The sequence below is a fragment of the Callorhinus ursinus genome, unplaced genomic scaffold (assembly GCF_003265705.2).
Source record: "Callorhinus ursinus isolate GAN/ISIS: 27379988/994484 unplaced genomic scaffold, GSC_fseal_2.0 scaffold1, whole genome shotgun sequence".
Taxonomy (NCBI): Eukaryota; Metazoa; Chordata; class Mammalia; order Carnivora; family Otariidae; genus Callorhinus; species Callorhinus ursinus.
In genome coordinates this window covers 111795715-111814354 of record NW_027397063.1, presented here as the reverse complement: position 1 = coordinate 111814354, position 18640 = coordinate 111795715, and the positions used below count along the sequence as shown (strand labels likewise).

The following is an 18640-nucleotide window of genomic DNA, read 5'->3' as shown; positions in this document are numbered from 1 at the left end:
AAGATGGGGGGCGCCTGCATGGCTCAAGTCATTTAAGCGTCTGCCTTCAGCTCAGGTCATGATCTTGGGGTCCTGGGATCGAGTCCCGCATTGGGCTCCCTGCTCAGCGGGAAGCCTGCTTCTCCCTGCCTCTGACTCTCCCCCCTGCTTGTGCTCGCTCTCTCTCATGTTCTCTGTCTCTCTGTCTCTCAAATAAATAAACAAAATCTTTAAAAAAAAAAAAAAAAAGAATTTCAAGATGGTAACAACAGAGATTTAACCCCAGCTCAGGATCCTCTTAAGCACAGAGCACTCTGTGGCTCTTGGGTCACATGCCCATGAAGCTGGCCCTGCCCATGGTCTGTGCTCCTGCCCCACGGGCCCTGCAGATCCCCTGGGCGAAGGGCCCTAGGGATCTGCTCCTCTGCCTGAAGCTCACTTGCCTCCCTCCTGGCCTGGGCATGTTCCTCTTCCTCCTGTGATCTGTTAGCTCAGCTGTCACATCCTTATGTAGGCCTCCCTGCCTGGCCGACAGGTCAGCGCTTCCTCGGCCCCGTGGAGCTCTCCTTCAATCACGCATCATGGCCACCCTTCTTCATTTAGGACCGTGAGGATCAGATCGCTCACTGTCCTCCCACTGAACTGCCAGCAGCATATAGGCCGGGACTAGGTCTGGTTTTGCTCCTCAGTGTGGCACCAGGGCTGGACACATGGTCCCTAATAAATATCCATGCAGTGAACGAATGAATGAAAAAAATGGATGACTGTTTTTGCAACTGGAGCACAAGTGTCAGATAAAGAGGTGGATAAATGAGGGTGGCCTGAGTTCTCTCGTGTTTGTTCCCAAGAGGCTAAATCCTCTCTCAGTCCAAGCTGGTGAGACTACGTGAGCATCCTGTGGCCCTTGTCTACTTGCTGTCTCTTCTAGGTAATGAGTGCTTGACGATAGGCTGTCCTTGCTTCTTAAGGGATCCAAGTCCTTCCCTCTGTGTCTCCGGGCCCAGCACGGTGCCTGGCACTTACTTGGCTCTCAGAAAGTTCTGGTCTTTTTGAACGGAACTGAGCTGGACTTAGATGAAACGTGTGGCCCTGAGGCTTCCTGTGTCTCTCCCTCCCCTGTGTCTCCTTTTCCTCCGTCCTCTCCTTCCTTCTTGTTAAGGATTTCTGAGTCTTGAGAACCACTTTAGTGGTGATCAAATATTTCCAACAGAAAATTACCCTCATTTGTTTTCGGTTTAACTCGACTCTTCAAAGAAAAATGGCCTGATTGGTCCTCTAATCATGCGGTGGTTGGGCACTCCAGAGACTGCCCCAGAACCAGGTTGGGCACATTGGTTGATCATATTGCCATATTGGCCTTGATCTTGGGAATAGAATCACGAGGCAGGTACTTCAGAAGTTCATTCATTCAGCCCCAGCCAACTCAGAGCAGAAATTAAACAGGAGAACCAGACCAAACCTGCTGTTCCGCCCCGAGGGGCTGCAGAGCTAGCCTTGTCGGAGAGCAGGACAGCGACACCACTGATCCTGAGCAACAGTGGCGGAATGGGATCCGTCCCTCTTGTTAGGCCTGGTCTGCAACCTGTCTGTCTTGTCCATTATTCTGCCCCTACATCTGAGAAATGGCCAGAAGGAGCTGTAGTGAAAATGGAGTGCCCATAATGAAATTGAGGATCGATGAAATAATAAAAAATAAGAGCCTAGAGGTAAGATGGGTATTGATTGACCATCTCAGAAAACATTGTTAGTAAGAGATCAGGGCATGCTTCCTGTATGTAAAATGGGGGATTTCTCTCCAGAGTGGGACTTGAATGGGAATATAGAATGCTACTGGAAGCGATCCCAGTGCAGCCCCCTTGAGGTTATGGGGCTGCTTACAGAGGGTGCTGTTGCCATGGAGTAGAAGGGGCACAGTTCAGGAGTTAGCCATACCTGGGGCTTCCACCGACTTCAGCTCTGTGACCTGGAGCAGGTGATAACCTCTCTGATTCAGATTCTCTTCCCCCCCTTCCTCCTCTACCTCCTCCTCCTCCTCCTTTTTCTTTATAATTTTACAAATTGGGATAACACCCCTGCCTCCAGGTTTGCAATGAAGATTGAATAAGGTCACCTGGGTGGAGATACGGAGTTCGGTGCCTGGTGCGGAGCAGGGGTGCAATCATGTTACCCCTTCTCCCCACGGTGTCAGGAGACTGTTCCTCTTTGAAACAGCTGGCCACGCCTGGACTAGAGGCAAGAAGACACTTGGTTGCCCTCAGAGTGAGGACCCCCTTGAATTGTGCACACTAGGCCCCTCACCCTGGTCCCAGCAGTGTGGTGGGAACAATGTCAGACCAGGGTTGGGGCATCACAGGGTAGACACCCTCCCCCTACACCATGTCCTGGGCCATTTTATAGGTGACACAACTGAGACCCAAGGTCAATCTAATTTGACCACAACAGCAAGTACGTGGCAAACCCAGGATTTGACTCCGGGCCTCTGGCCTCCAAGTCTGTTTTTTACCCCCCAGTAGCCTAGAGCTGAGCTCTTTGCTGCCTGTGGCACGTGATGCTCCACACACACCCCACCGCCCGCACCATCAGTGGGTGACATGGTCACCCCAACAAGACAGGAAGAGAACGTGTCTCAAGTTTTTTCAGTCATTCCCAAGGCGCTTGCTACAGAGCTTCCTTGCAGTCAGGATTCAAGAAATAAATATCCATCAATCAAGAAAAAGATGTTTTCACGGTGTTATAATTTTAGTGCAGAGAAATAGTTATAATACACATTAACCCAGCTGAGGGGGAGAAGTGCATTAATTTCACAACATGTTCAGCTCTTTAAGAAGTTAGCTTTTCAGGCTCTACGGGGATTCTGGAACTCGCATAGACTCACCCCCACTGTTAGGAGAGAAAATTGCAGCTGAGTGGTGCCCCTCTCCCCACAGGGAAGGGGTGGGTGGAGAGAGGGCGGGGGAGCTGGCTGCAGCAACGTGGGGGGCGTTTAAGCCAGGAGGACAAATTAGAGCAGTGCTGCTCACATTTAGTGAGCAAACAAATCACCTCACCAGGGGCCTGGTTAAAAAAAAAACCATGCAGATTCTGATTCAGGAGGACTGGTGGGCCCTGGGGGTCTGTATTCTTAATAAGTTCCCCAGCAATGCTCTTGCTGCTGGTTCAGAGGGCAAAACACTGTGAAAGCTTTGGCCTTTTCCTTTTTCCTCTGCAGTCATTTATCTTTAGGCTGTGGGCAAAAATCCTTCTTCTCACACTGGGCAGAGGGCAAGCGGGAAAGCTGCTAGGAAAAGCAGCAAACTAGGACAATCAGCCAGCCGCCCTCCCCACCCCACCCCCGCCCCCCTGCTGCCCCAGCACCATGACTCCCCATTTTTCCCTGCTGGATATACTGGATGGGTGACATTTCTATGTGTGAAAGACTTCAATTTTACCATCCTTGAAATGAGCATGTTGGGCTGGGTCTCCGGAGGCCTCTTCTTCTAGTTTGACAATTCTTTGTGTGCAGGAAATGGCCTGGAGGTTTTGGGTTTGCAAATCTGGTCCAAGAGAAACTCAGTCTTCAGTCTGGCAATTCTCAGGATCCCCATTCACTGTCTTCCATCCTTCTGCAGGGGAAATTTGTGCCTTCAAGATCCACGGCCAGGAGCTGCCCTTCGAGGCCGTGGTGCTCAACAAGACGTCAGGAGAGGGCCGGCTGCGTGCCAAGAGCCCCATCGACTGCGAGCTGCAGAAGGAGTACACGTTCATCATCCAGGCCTACGACTGTGGCGTGGGGCCCCGGGAGACGGCCTGGAAGAAGTCGCACAAGTGAGTGGCCCGGCAGGGCTCCCTGCACCCCTCCCACCCCTGCCCACACTGCTCCTCAGGTGTGTATACCCGGTGGTCACACCACGGTGCTCCAGCCTGCTCAGCTGCCTGCCACTTCCCTGCACTCAGGTGTCACTTCCTCCGAAAAGCCTTCCCTGAGCCGGCCCATCCTTGCAGACCTGGCTGGGACCTTTCTCTGGGTTTCTGCCATGCCACACGCTTGTCTCTGTCCCAGCACTTTTTAGTTTGGGTTGGAACTCTCTCCCTTGTGGAGTTTGGCTCTGAGCCTCACACGGAGTCAGAGTGGTTAAATTCTTACTGAAAGGAAGAGTGAATGAACAGAGGAGGAGTGAATAAGGGAAAGGGGAGGTGATCTCCAGGGAATCGGTGCCCAAAGCTGGGTAGCAGGGAAGGCCAGAGAAGGGGCGGGTTCATCCCAGGACCAGGGAAGGGACAGGTGGCGGGCTCTCTGGTGGGAGGATGGACGGAGCGCTTAGACAACAGCCATCCCGACTGGCTGTGGTTTCTGTGCAATCGTGGCGCCGGGACCGGAGTCAGTGCCCATGGGAGGTGTGGGAGGACAGCATCATCCTCCTTTTACCGCCACTTCTTCCTTCCCGTGTGTGGTCCCAGGGCCGTGGTCCACATCCAGGTGAAGGACGTCAATGAGTTTGCTCCCACCTTCAAAGAGCCAGCCTACAGGGCGGTCGTGACAGAGGGGAAGATCTACGACAGCATCCTGCAGGTGGAGGCCGTCGACGAGGACTGCTCCCCCCAGTACAGCCAGATTTGCAACTATGAAATCGTCACAACTGACGTGCCCTTTGCCATTGACAAAAATGGTGAGTGTCCTGAGAGGCCCCCAGTGGGGGGCGGGGAAACACCTCCACCACCCCCTCTCAGAAGGCCAGAGGGGGGCTCTGAACGTCCGTGGCAGGTGATGACTCCCTCGCCATCCGTGACCTGGGCTCTGTAACCCGGCACTCAGTCCCGCACTAGAGGGGATGGCCTCGTATTACTAGCAGCACAGCCAGGTCTGAAATCCCCCCAAAACACCTCAGAAACCTACTCAGTGCGTACTATCTGTAGAACTTGTAATGCCACACATCTGAATACTGAAGACAGGTTTTCTGGTAGAATTTTCCAATTGCCATGCCATCAACTCGGCCATATCTGAGTCCCTTTCCTATATCACCAATTGTGACACCACCCCTAAGCCCAGTCATCTGCTTCCTGCTCTCAGACAAAAAAAAAAAAAAAAAAATGCTAAAAAAATGCTAAAAGAGAAAGTGGAGATTTTTGGAAACACCTTCTGAGCTTAGATTCGTTTAGGAATCTTAATGGGCTTGCCAATGTCCTTTGGGAATTTGTACCGTAGTGAGAATGAGGAATGAATGAAGCCTCCCACCATACCCCCCAATCCCAAACTGAACTTCCTGAACTGAAAACAGTCCTATAAAGCCACTTGTGTATTTCCCCATCACCATTAATAAAAAAAACTTATAGTGTAAACAGTCCAGCCAGAGGCCCAGTCGACTCAGCCCACTTTAAATGCAGTTTTCAATAACTCCATGTTAATCAAATGATAATGACTTGCCAAGTATATTATTGAATAGCATGAGTGAAATAAGGCACCCCTGCTTTGCTTCAAATAGGATCGTATAGTACTGGCACAAAGATGCAAAAGTTGCAAAACCTGAAGTTCATCTACTCTGTAAATATGGCCTGAGTCCTGGCGTGGTGCTGGGAACTGGGAATGGAGGCAGAGTGGAACTCAAAACAGACATGGGCCTGCCCACATGGAGCTTACCATACAGTGGGAAGAAAGTCAAAATAACAAACAGAAAGTTAGGTGGCATCGAGGGTGAGGGTGATGCATAAAGCCCGCCATGAGCCAGGGTGAGGCAGAGGATTCGCTTGGGGCCTCCGGGTAGCCAACACCTAGAGAGAAGTAGACCATCAGTCACCTGCTTGCACGTCATCAGCGCTTCCAGTGCTCCTTGATGTCAAGACCCAGGAGAAACTTATCCTGTGAACCGGTCTTCTGCATCCTGAGAACTGCGGCAGGTTCTCAGGATGGAAGGGGATGGAAGCCAAGGAGACACCCTCATCCCTGGCCTCCCGTGGTTTATGATGTGCCTTGGATGATGAAAGCAACATTCATAAAACAGACAAAATAGTAATAAGACAGTTTCCTTGTAAAATGATAAAACATGTGGAAACCGGCGATTGCAAACCTGGACATTGCTAGGTGCTCACTGTGTGGAACACAGGATCAGTGCATGAGTGTGCAGGAGCATACAGGAGAAAATACTGGACTTTAAAGATTGGTTCAGGACGAAGAGGTAGGTAATTTCAATTAGTAGAACCTATCAAAACTGCTTCCTGATAGCTTTTCCTACAGGCCCTGTTATGTGGCCAGCTTGTCCCCACCACACAGACACATGTCTCACACACATCAAATACACACACACGCACACACACGCACACACACTCGCACACACGTGCACACACCACTCTTTAAAACACAAAACAACTGGTTTGTCTTTTCTGTTCCCCTGTGATCAACTGTGTGGCCCCCATCCACAAAAGCTGTGGAATTTGGGGAGTGATGAATCGTTGGTGAAGAGCAAGAGGAGACAAGTGCTGATCTCTGTGATGAGTGGTCAAGCTCCTCTTGACCTCCTCCCTTACTTCCGGAGAGTCACAGCCCAATGAGAGATGAGATGCAAATCCTTTCATCTGAGAGTAAACTGCCCCAGTCATGAAGATAATTACTCACCTTGATGAGCCATTTTGCTAACATATGCCAATTTATTTCCCTAGCTGTCTCATTAAAAGTGAGTAATGGTCCTTTGCCAAGCCTCTGCCTCCAACACTGGTTTACAATATAAGATGAAGAGGAGAGTGGGCACTCCCAGGGAGTGTGGGCCCCCCGACAGCGAGGTTTACAAAAGCAGTTCTCCAAGTAATGAAGGCAGGACCTGGGGGCAGACACAGAAACGGCTGCTCGCATTCTAATGAGCTTCCCAGTTGGCCCTGATCCATCACTTCTCCCAGCGACCTTCTGGGCTCCTTGAAGAAGTTCTTTGCCTGCACATCAGAGAAAGTACTGCTGAGTTTGGGGTTCCCTCAATGAAGCCCCATGACTGCAGGGAGGTGGCTGCTGGCCCCTCCAACCTGCCAGGTTCTTTGTTTGGGGGGGAAAGACATGAAGCAGGTCAGGAGAGAGGATAGAAGACATTACGTGGATTCCGCCTGACCTATCTTAAACCAAAACTCAACCTCTTCCTATCAGAGGTCATCAGCTTCCCTCTGCTTAAATTCCTCCCCTGTGAAATCATGTCAGGAAACACCCCTGCCTCCTTGTGGGGTTGTGAGGTCTCAGGGAAGCGGTGCCCGGGGATGATGTTCACAGGGTACCAGGCAGAGAGACAACACTCCATTCATGGTGCCGCGATCATCAGATATTTACCTGAGTGATTGGGACATGAAGGTTATTCACTCCGCATGGATTTCCAGGCTGAAATTAGGAGCAGGTAACTGAGTTGGTGACATCCATTCCTTCTCAGGAAGTTCTGGATTCACTTCAGATGGCTTTCCGGCCCCCATCTCCTGGTACTTGGCTGGTCTCTATGAGATCAATAGGGCCTAGATCCTTATTCTCATTGAATGCATGGAAAAAATTGAGTCCTAAAGTATAAAGAACTTGCCTAACAGCACCTGTCACCCTGGTGGCAGAGTTGGGACTAGAGCCCAGATCCCCTGAGCGTTGGCCCCTATGCCTTTCCACCAGTGATATTGTCCCCGAACTCCTCATGATGTTTGACGGGAATGCATGGCTGTGGTTTTTAATTTCAAAACTACAAACTTGCATCTGAATCCTGCATCCATTATTTGTGTGTGTGTGTGTGTGTGTGTGTGTGTGTGAGAGAGAGAGAGAGAGAGAGAGAGAGAGGGAAAGGGAGAAATCTTTGACAAGTTACTTAACCCTTGCCTCAGATCCTCGTCAGTAAAATGGGGATGAAATACCACGCTAAGTACCATGCCTGTGCGAGAGGTCGGGCGCTCTGCCAGCAAGGCTCTCACTGGCACACAAGGCACACAAACCAAGCCCTCGGCCCCATCGGGGATGACCAAAGGGAGCAACTGTGTGGTCCCCAGGCAGCTTCTCTTTGGCAGCAGGCTGCCCTGGTGAGTCATGGGACTCTGTCACCTCTGGGCAAAGTGCACCCTAGAGTCTGCTTAAAGTAAATGAAAACATTTCCTTTCCATCGGAATAGAAAAGTAACGCATGCCCTTTGTAGGAAATTTGGAAAGCGTAGAAAAGTGGGAAGAAGGAAATAAATCACCTGTAATCCCACCAAAGTTAGCCATTATTGACAGTCCACCACTACTTTTTCTGTGAAGTTTTTTAACAAAAGTAAGGCCACACTTTCCTTGTTTTTCTCTATCCTCCCTTTTTCGCTTAATATTCAATTATATGGATTTTTTTCCACCCTTAAGAATACTTCAGAATTACCACTTTTAGTGCTAAAATCATCCCATCTGATGCAGAGACTCCTTTGCTTAGCTCTTCCCATACTAGCAGACATCCAGTTTATTATTTTTCACTGTAAGAAATAATGCTTAGACGAATATATTTGCACCTGTATCTGCAATTTTTGTCATTCTCCTGGAATCGGTTTCTTAGATGTGGAATTGCGTGCCCAAAAGGCATGAGCAATTGCAAAGTGACTAGCCTATATAACCTTCCAAAGGGGTTATTCCAATTTAAATCCCACTGGAAGGAGAGTGCAGGTCAGTCAGCATGCCGGTCTCATTGTCCTTCTACGCTGCCTCAGTTTTAAAATACCCTCACTAATGGGGCACCTGGGTGGCTCAGTCAGCTAAGCATCTGCCTTCAGTTCAGGTCATGATCAGGACCGAGCCCCACGTCAAGCTCCCTGCTTCTCCCTCTCCCTCTGCTGCTCGCCCTGCTTGTGCTCTCTCTCTTTCTCTGTCAAAATAAATAAATAAAACCTTTAAAAAAATAAAATAATAAAATAAAATACCCTCACTAATATGCAAGGTAGGTACTGATTGTTCTTTGAGAGCTAGCTTCCACAGGTTCATCTGGACCAGAGAAATAGGCCCAGGAGTCCCTACTCACCGGGGCTAACCGTGGCCTCAGGTCTCCTAAGGAGACACTACTAGGAGAAATCTTTCAAAAGTGGGGAAAATAATGCAGTTGTAACAGAAGCAAACGGGTGGCTTTTTGAGCTTCCAAACATTTTTAAATGTGTGCTTGTCCGAATAGGACTCTGCCCGGCACAATCATCGGTCACAACGTTAGACAGGTATATTTGACCCAAGGCTTCAAATTCCAAGCTGCAAAACCCATTGTCACATGCATGAAGCAGGTGGTGGCAGAGAAAGCACATTCGTTTCTGGGACAGTTTCACTAGGACTTGCTAGAGTGCGCCACTGCCACACACAGGGCCAGGGATTGCGGCCTGTGTGTTTATTTTTCTACCCCGGTCAGTAGTGCTTGGTCTGCTTGATGTCACATGGCTGGTAAGCCCTGAGCCTTCCTCTTTCGAAAGGCGGATCTTTTGAAAGCCATTTAACTTTAAAGAAAGGGAAAGTTAAAACTTTTTGTTCAAAATTCAATTTGATGTTGCTGAAACCTACTTCACGGGGTTCTATTGCAGCCCTTCAACCTGCAAGAATTCCTCCCCTGTGAGGACTATAACCACACACTAGTTTGCTAACAGAACCCACAGGGAATGTCCCCAACCCAGCACTGAGCTGCTCCAGCCCTGGGAGGGGGCCTGAGCTGAGACCCGAGCTCGTGGCGGGGAAGGGAGGGAAGCAAGAGTGATTCTGAACACCAGGCATGAGGCCAAAAGTACATCAAACCCATTTTCATTTGGAGATTTTTGACTGGCTTTGTTAAATGAAATTTTACTTCAAATCGGTGGCTGCGATTACATTTTTAGAAACAGTCTGGAGCAGACAGTGAATAAGTGCTCCTAATAAATGCTCCTAAGTCTTGGGCAGCTTTGTAGGAGATCTCCTCTCCGCCTTCAAAGGCCTCGTTCCCACGAGAGGAGCCCTGCCCGTGGCCTTGGCACCGAGGACCGTTTCACTAGTGTTGGGTGACCAGTGCGTCAACTCTCCCGATCTTTAGAACATGACGTGACTTCAGTAATTCCCCAGGCTTTCTTGCCTTCGTCCCTGTTGCCTCAGTTCACACAAGCCGTAGACAACTGTCGAAATGGAAGAAAGCTTATCAGGGACTTTTCCCTTAGTTTTGATGAACTGTAAAAATATACCTGAGTCAGCCATTCCATGTTTGCTTATTAGCATGTTGGTTCGTTTGTTTTTAAGTTTCCATTTTCTTAATTTCACTTCTGCTGAAGGATAATAACACTGGAGTTGTAAACTGCTGTCAGCTTCACTATCAAAAGAAAAGTAAGAATGAAATTATTCCCCACAAAGGAAGATTTCACTCTCTTGGAATCAAAAACTGAGAAGTAATGAAATGCACACGGGGCCTTTACTCATGTGAACCAAAGAACCAAAACTGTATTTCAGCAAAAGTAGTCCAATCTGAATTTTGCTCATTAATGATCAAATATTTATTTCCGAATTATAGCATCAACCCACAGGAACAAAAGCTCACAAATGGCCCAGAGAAGTGGTTTGGTCTCTCTGGGAGAAGAAAAATGTCTTTGCCACCAGGGCAAGGAGTCTGTTACTCTGTGTAGCTTTCAGAAGAGAGGTCGCACGTTTCCTTATTGATTTTACTTCCTATTTGGTAGCAAAATAATGTAAGAAGAGGCAGTGAACATTCCTGGCGACAAGCCCAGATGTTGAAAAATATGTGTCAGGACATTTCTGAATCCCATCTTTTTCCCAGAGGTTTCATGGCAGATGAGCCTTGACGCCCTACATCATCGGGGACACGACCACATGGGCACACTTTAGGAGGGAGTTTTCTGACAACCCATGACGAACAAACACACCAGTTGGGTTCCAGCTGTGTGCCTGGAATCCCCTAGCAGTCCTGTCTCACAGCCGGGTGGCTCCAGCCAGTGGTTCCTGGGAATCTGTCGCCAAGGCACAAGCAGGCCGCATGAGAAAGCCATGCCCCCTATTCGCCCTTGTTTGTACGAGGAGATAAGGAAAGGGGGCCTTCCATTCCGGCGAAGGTTAGAGGAGTAGAGAAGGGATTTTAAAGAGCTGCACTAAACTCTACCTCTAAAACGAATAATACGGTATATGGTAACTAAACTGAATCTAAATAAAAAATAGAAACTGCAGTGTGGTTGATTTGATCTGAAACAATTTTGAATATCCCTGTGTCCTCAGGCAACATTAGAAATACCGAGAAGCTGAGCTATGACAAGCAACGCCAGTATGAGATCCTGGTGACCGCCTATGACTGTGGACAGAAGCCCGCCGCGCAGGACACGCTGGTGCAGGTGGATGTGAAGCCAGTTTGCAAGCCTGGCTGGCAAGGTGGGCCATCTCTTGTCAATCCTGTTGAGTGAAGGCAGCTTTGCTTGGTGTATAGACGGGGCTGACCTGCCCTAAAGATCATCACAACCTATAGCTAGAGGAATTTTTTAAGTGTGGTCATGCTGCGGAAAGAAATAGAGTAGCTTTTTGATTCTTACAACTCCGAGGTGACATATCATCCTCATTTTACAGCTGAGAAAGTCCAAGACAACTCCTCTACTATCACGTGCCCCGTTTGTCCAGTGCGCCCTTTCTAAAATCTCATGACACTTTGGAATCAATAGTAATTATTGCACAGTGCTTAGGAGAAAGCACCAGCAAGCCTACTCACTTTATCTAAGGCAACGAGTCTAGCTGGTATGCCTCAAGTTTGCATCATCACTCCTGGGGCAGGTTGTCCTGTTTTTTGGGCTGGCTCGGAAGGTGTACGGGAAGAATCCAGCCTTTGGATGAAAGAGGTTCTCAAATGTTTGTTCTGGGAATGGAGAAGCATCAGCCTGAGGCGGAGGTGGATTTTTGCCGTGGTGTAGATATTTTGGTGTGCAAAGACAGAGCAGGGGTTCAGGTTCTCCCGAGGTGACACAGGTGTAGCACTGACCTAAGGGGAATGAGGAGCACAAGGCCAGTTGCATAGAGGGATCTCGCAGAGAACTGGATGGTTTATGGAATACCAGTAGCTCCCGTGGTGGCGCCAGTATTCCAGTGGCCGGGCCGGGCTGCTGGCGGTATCTCTGCCCCCATTTTGGTGGCTCGGCCACTGCAGTTTCGGCTTCCTGTGTTGCTGCAGCTCACCGGCTGTCACCCACTCGAAACTTAGACTCTCTTCGCCGAGTCTCCATGTTGTGGCTTTGTCTACTGTCTTCTCTTCTTGTGTCTTGAAGCTTCAGGCCCCTGTTATAGTCTACCTGTTTCTCTTTCTCTCTGTATATTTCCTTCTTAAATTGCCCTAGAAAGGGTGTCATTAGCCATGTTAAGCATCTGTATTTCTGTGGGACAGACTGAGGCCAGGATACCACAGAGGTCACGGTCAGACTTGGAATGGCTGCCTGTGAGTCAAGCATTCAGGGTGCCCAGGGGCGCCCAGCAAGGACACCCGAGGACCAACCTGGGGTCACTCCCCTCAGAAGGCAGCTCTCCAAGGGCTCCTCTCCCCACACAACTTTATCGCCCATAATCTTTCAACTAGAAAAATGGGAGGCGGTAATTAAACCCACCTCTGGAGAGAGCCAGAGACTTTTGCCTTTGAACAAAGTAGGGAAGATGAAACGCCCAGTAGAGGAGTCAGAGGTAAGACAGATAAGACCTAAAGAACAAAGTACAGAGCCGTCTTTGTGTCACCTGTTCAGGATCAAGCAAGAGACAGAGAAAAAGGAGCAAGCCAGAGTGGGAAACTATGTGTCACCAACCTCGGGGAGCCTGGGCTCTGGTTGGTATAATTCACTAAACCCCAAGGAACCTGAGGGCAGGACTCTGTCTCTCTTGTTCACCTCTAAATTTCTCTGACTTAGCACATATCTGACCCCAGTGATAGGTGCTCAAGAAATAGCCATTGAATGAATGAATGCATGAATGAAAAGCTATTAGAGTAAAAAGTGCTCAGCCTATTTTATTTTAACTTACAAGAACTGAGGCAGTGAAAGTCTAGCTTTTGAAAAGAAAGGTTGGAAAGTATATAAAAGCCTTCTAAGCAGGGCACATGCTCTTAATGGGATTTTCAGTGGGGAAAGTAAAACACAAAGCTATGTCTGGAGAAAGATCCCAATGTTTTGTGTCTTTGATAAATGAGACACCTACAGATTTGGGAATACATTTTTGTACCTATATTTAAATGCAATTTCCTAACAGAGTTTGTATTCGCTTCAGTGTTAAATGTATGCAAAGAAAATCACATTAATAACGTTGAGTCCTGTGTGTGCAGCATGTGTGGGGCACCTAGCCCTCTGGGGCACAGTGCTATTTGTCGCCCAACTGTGAGCTCCCAGAGGCAACGGTCGTGACCGTTCGCTGTGTCCCCAGTGCCCAGCACAGGGCCGGGTACCATGCAGGTGGTCGGCAGGTGCTGGATGGATGAATGAAGGGTGAAAAATGCACCTTTCTGTGGAAGGAAGAAAAAGGGAAACAGCAACTCCCTGTATCCATTCACCGTGTCAGACCAAGCTGTTTAAGCATGTGTAACATCAGAATCAACTACTTCCTGGGGGCTTCCCTGCCTAGTGAGCCAGCCTTTGGTGGCAGAAGCTGACACGGGATCCTGCATCGTGCCCCTCTTCCCTCCAGCTTAGCACCTCTAGAAGCCTCTAAGTCTCTCTCCCCAGCCTTCATCCCAGCAGGCCCTCAGATTGTAGGCAGGTCGTCCAGGTGCTCTGATATGCATAGCAGGGCTCACGCTGCCTTCCAGCGAGTCCCGTCCCAGCACCCAGACCTGGAGAACAGTCCTCTCCTTCCAGCTGATGGGTCCACTTTATTCCTGCCCTTGGGCAGCTCTCATCTCCAGCTCACCCATCTCCACCCAAGGGAGGCCCTGTCCTCCGCTCTACCCCAGGTCCGGGCTGCAGCCTCATTGCTGGAAGTGTGCCTTTCTCCAGGGAAGATCAAACCCCCTCTGGTCCCTAGTGTGTGTCTCTCGTTCAATCCCCTCTCCCAGCTTCACAGAGCAAACTGGAGTGGGCCATGTTTTGCCGGTTTTCTTTTCTAACCACAGATAAAACAGGCTGCCCCTCACCCTGAGAGGTTGTCTGGTCCCTAGGGGAAGGGGCAGGCTCTTCTTGAAGCGGGTGCAGGGTGAAGCCTGCACTGTATAGAAGAGAGTAAGGAAGCCAGTCTGGCTTGCAGAGGTGGTTGGAACTGTGGAGAGGTGGGAAGCAAGTTTGGAGAGGTCTAAGTTAGGGGAGGACCGGCAGTCAAGATTTTGAATGCCAGGGTCGGGAGCTACAGTGATCCCAAGCCCCTCAGACCCAGCCGTGAGTAAGGGGTCTGCAGTATGTGCCAGGGGTAACTGCCCAGGAGAACAGAGGCTCCTCCCCGAGCTGATTTCCCACAAACAACAAGAGTCACCAAGCAAACGCAGTTTGGCAGTTCAAATTCTTGTACCTGTGCTTAGTCATTTCCCTCCAGGCAGGAGAGGATTGCAGCACAGTGCAAGCAATCCATCATGCTCAGGAGCCTCCTCTCTCCCGGGAGCACGCCCAGTCAGCACCATCAGCCCTTGCTGTCGTCAGCTGCTCCCAGGAGCTGTCCTGGAGGAGGGAGGGACCCTGCTCACAGCTCGAGCCTCCCCTGCCTTCCCAGGCTGCTGAGGGACTGTTTCCAGACTCCTGAGGTGCCCCAGGACGTGGCCCTGTTTTCCAGGAAGGTGGGATTGCAGCTTTCCCAGCATGCTTCTGGCCTTACCCAGGGGTGCACAAGGACATCATGGACCCTTTGCTCCATGGCCACCTGCCATTCAGACCTCGGCCAAGGCATTGTCTCCTTTGGCTACGGTTTTCCATTCTCTGTCTTTTTTCTGTGGCTGGGTCTTGTCTTCCCAGAAACGATATGAGTTTTGTTCTGTCTGCTGTATTCTGAGATTGTAAGTCTGAATAGGCGGTCAGGGTCCGCTCACTCCACATGGAGAGGTGGGGCTTTGCCCAAGGGAATGTCGCTCCCATTCCCAGCTGCCCAGACAAAGTGGTGGTCCGAGCACCCTCTAGACCTGTGTGAGTGGAAGGGAGAATGAAATCTCTGTGTGTTGTCCTGAGCCTTGAGAACTCATGGTATCCCTATAGCAGCTCTTACTCAGGACAAAAGAAGATTCTAGAGGAAGCAGGGAAAATGTGTACCTGCTGTGGGAGACATGCTAAGGCCTGGCTTGTGCCCTGCCTCTCGTGCCTGACATTTGCAGTCTTTGTAGTGTCTGTTTCCCTCTTGCCAAGCAGTTATATGTGTGCGAGCCTGGGCCCCGGGAGGGTGCTGAGGACTTCGCCAAGAATCCACATCTGTTCATGGATCAGAGCACCACAGAGGATGTAGTGCCCTCAGAGGCCATCAGGATGGCAACTGATCCAGTGAGAGCTGATCCTGTGGACACTTCCTTCTCGGGGCCACAGACTGCGCCTTGGAGGATCATTTGTAATTTGGTTGCTGATGTGGGTTTTTTTGTGTTTGTTCAGTTGTTATGTTGAGAAACACATCCCCTCTTTATGCCTTCTTTCATTGTCCTTTATAATCCCGTAGCCCATCTCTTTCTACATGTCAAGCTGAAAACCTTGTCTTCAGAACACTTACTCAGTGTATTTTCCCTTTTATTAATGGAGGTCCAATTCTGAATCTGTTATCCTTTCCCGCCTGTCGGGACCCAAAGTTCAGTATTTCACGTCCCTTTATGGAAACAGTTTCCCTTCGGAGAGAACCACTGCCCACTGCCCTGGTGGCCCATCCCCATTTCTCTCCCAGACATGTTGCTGACCAGACATGCAGCCCTTCTGGATCCAGAGTTCCCATGTCAGATCGCGTTTGCAGACTCCCACCCCCGTGGGACCCCATCTCTGCTTGCCCCCCTCATCACTGAGCACGAGCCCAGGGCGGTCAGCGGCCCCTCCCCCAGCACCTGGGGGCCGGGCGCTGCCAGTTGCTACACTTCCTCTCACGGGCCCCACTTACTGCTCCCTTTACCTTCACAGTAAGGTGCCCAATGTCAGACAGAAAGAAACAGAGATGCAGCCACGTAATGAGCCACTTTTTCTCCACTCCCTGGGCTTAAATAATTCTCCAGGTGCATCAGACCGTCTCAGTGTTTCCTGCCAACAGGGCTTCGTCAGAAAGGAAGGGTGGTATCTGATAGAGCAGAATGTGCCCAGCAGTGCCTGGGCACCAGGGTAAAATGCAGATTCTGACTTTCGCAGTCTGGGGCACCTCCGGATGTTGCTGGTCCATGACCTTCACAATGAACAAGAAGGTCGCTCAGAAAATATTTGCTGAACACCTAGAGTGTCTAGGACTTCTGTGTGGAAAGGACCGCAGCACGAAAGCTGCTGGTGGAGATTAATTCTCCCTTAGCTGTTTGCATTGTGAGATAACAGGAGCTGACACACACACACGCCCCAGGGCGGGACACGTTACCGGGTGAAGTCCCTCACCCTTTCCTGAGGCCCACTGTGTGCTCAAGGCCGGGGGTGCAGAGACAACATGACCTAGCAGGGCTTGTAGTACAGGAGATGAGGACAATGCTCAGGACAAAGGCTCTGGTGGAGGAGGTTTTGAGGACACAGAGGAAAGACGCTTAACCTTGGTGGGGCCGTGGGAGATGTGCCTGGGCCAAATCTTGAAGGATAATAGTTTGAGCCCAGACAAGAGTATTCCAGACTAGGGAACAGATGTCCAGAAGGTGGGAAGGAGCGTGGTGTGGCCGAGACGTGCAGGAGAAGGCTGGATGGGCTGATGGGGACCAGGTCATGGAGGAAGGGCCTCCTGTGTTACCCCAAGGACACTGGAGCACAGAAGCTTTCAGGACCCGGTGTGGTGAGAGGGGTCTTGGGGAAGAAGGACTCCTTGGCCCACCGCACAGATGGTGGCTAAGATGCAGAGACGGCGGCAGGGAGACCCGCTGAAAATGATGATTAATCCTGAGTGCACTTTTAAATGGAGCACTTGCTGGAGAAGGATCTAAAGTCATGTATGTATTCAAAAGCCAATTCAAAGTACTGGACAGCAAAGGAAGTTAGATTTTGAGGCAAATCCCATGAGACCCCACAGGCAAGGGGACAAGGCTGGTGGCCAAGCGTGTCTGAGGTAGAAAAGACCGCTGCTGAGCTTCGTCAAGTAGACGTCCCCGTCCCCTCTGCAGCCATCCGCTTGTCCGCCACCCTGACAAGGGGAAGGAAATTCCAGGCCCCAGAGGTCAGCTGGCTTCACCCTGCCCTTTCCAAAATCAGATCCATTATTGAGCAAGTACACTGAAGAGCTGGCTTAGGCTTAACTACATGAAAGGCATTGAGGGGTGCCTGGGGGCTCTGTCAGTTAAGCATCTGCCTTCGGCTCAGGTCCTGGATCGAGCCCCGTGTCCAGCTCTCTGCTTAGCAGGGAGTCTACTTCTCCCTGTCCCTCTGCCTGCTGTTCTCTCTGCTTGTACGCTCCCGCTCTCTCTCTGTCAAATAAATAAATAAAATCTAAAACAAAAACAAAAACAAAAAAACAGAAGAAAGGCATTGATTTTAATCATAGGGTGATAAGCCCAGAAGGTACCCAGATTGGCTTAGAGACAGGCAAGGCTCCGAAGGTCAAGCTGTGTTCATCTGAGGATGCATGATGGCGTTAGCCTTCATGCAGGTCGAGGCACAAGGGCATTGTCAGAATGACAGCAGAACGGATGGCTCCTTCCCCTCAGTTCTGTCCCTCACTGAACTGCCGTGTGTTCCAGATTCCACCACTACTGTACCAGCTGTTGTGTTCTAAAGGATAATTCTCCCTTTAGAATGTGCATGCCTCTTGTAGGAATCAGTATTAACCCAGTGGTCAGCAAAGTAGAGCCCACAAGCCAAATCTAACTGACCACGTGTTTTTGTACTACTGCGAGCTAAAAAATGATTTGTGCATCTTAAATGATTGGAAAAATCAAAAGACAAATATTTTAGGGTGCCTGGGTGGCTCAGTTGGTTAAGCGACTGCCTTCGGCTCAGGTCATGATCCTGGAGTCCCGGGATCGAGTCCCGCATCGGGCTCCCTGCTCGGCGGGGAGTCTGCTTCTCCCTCTGACCCTCTTCCCTCTCGTGCTCTCTGTCTCTCATTCTCTCTCTCTCAAATAAATAAATAAAATCTTTAAAAAAAAAAAAGACAAATATTTTAGGCCAAATGAAAATCACATGAAATGTAAATTTTAGTGCCCATAAATAAGTTTTATTGGCATACTGCCACACTCCTCCATTTACATATTATCTCGTGGCTACTCTCGCACTGGAACAACACCAGCTGAGCAGCATCGGCAGAGACCAGGTGGCCCCCAAATCCTACGTATTTACTTTCTGGCTCTCTCCAGAGAAAGCTTGCTGACACCTGTGTGAAGCTATTATCATCCATTGACACCTTAGTGAGAAGTAATTTACTGGAGTACCTTGGACAGCCCAGAAAGAATGAAACACCAAACAGACAAATTTAGAGGCAAAGGAATGTGAGAGTCCAAAATAAGGTTCGCTGCACGGAGAACAGGAATAACCCTGTGAGATAAGCACGGCTAGCCCACTTTACAGATGAGGAAAACTTAGGGCAAGAGAGTTTGAGTGACTTGTTCAGTATCTCACAGCTGATAAATGGCAGAGAGAGAATTCGAGTTTATATGAGCCTATCCCAGAGGACCCTGAGATGACAGGAGGAAGAGGGA

General features: G+C 49.8%; 1 protein-coding gene across 9 annotated transcripts in view; it reads left to right on the top strand.

The window, feature by feature from the left end:
* CLSTN2 (calsyntenin 2) overlaps positions 1 to 18640 on the top strand; it is a 631223-nt gene that overhangs the window by 475789 nt on the left and 136794 nt on the right. For all 9 annotated transcript variants that reach the window (XM_073899332.1, XM_073899377.1, XM_025881463.2 and 6 more), the window contains 3 exons: positions 3588 to 3783; positions 4417 to 4625; positions 11140 to 11289. In XM_073899332.1, the coding sequence (XP_073755433.1) occupies positions 3588 to 3783; positions 4417 to 4625; positions 11140 to 11289 (555 nt within the window). The remainder of the gene's footprint in view (positions 1 to 3587; positions 3784 to 4416; positions 4626 to 11139; positions 11290 to 18640) is intronic.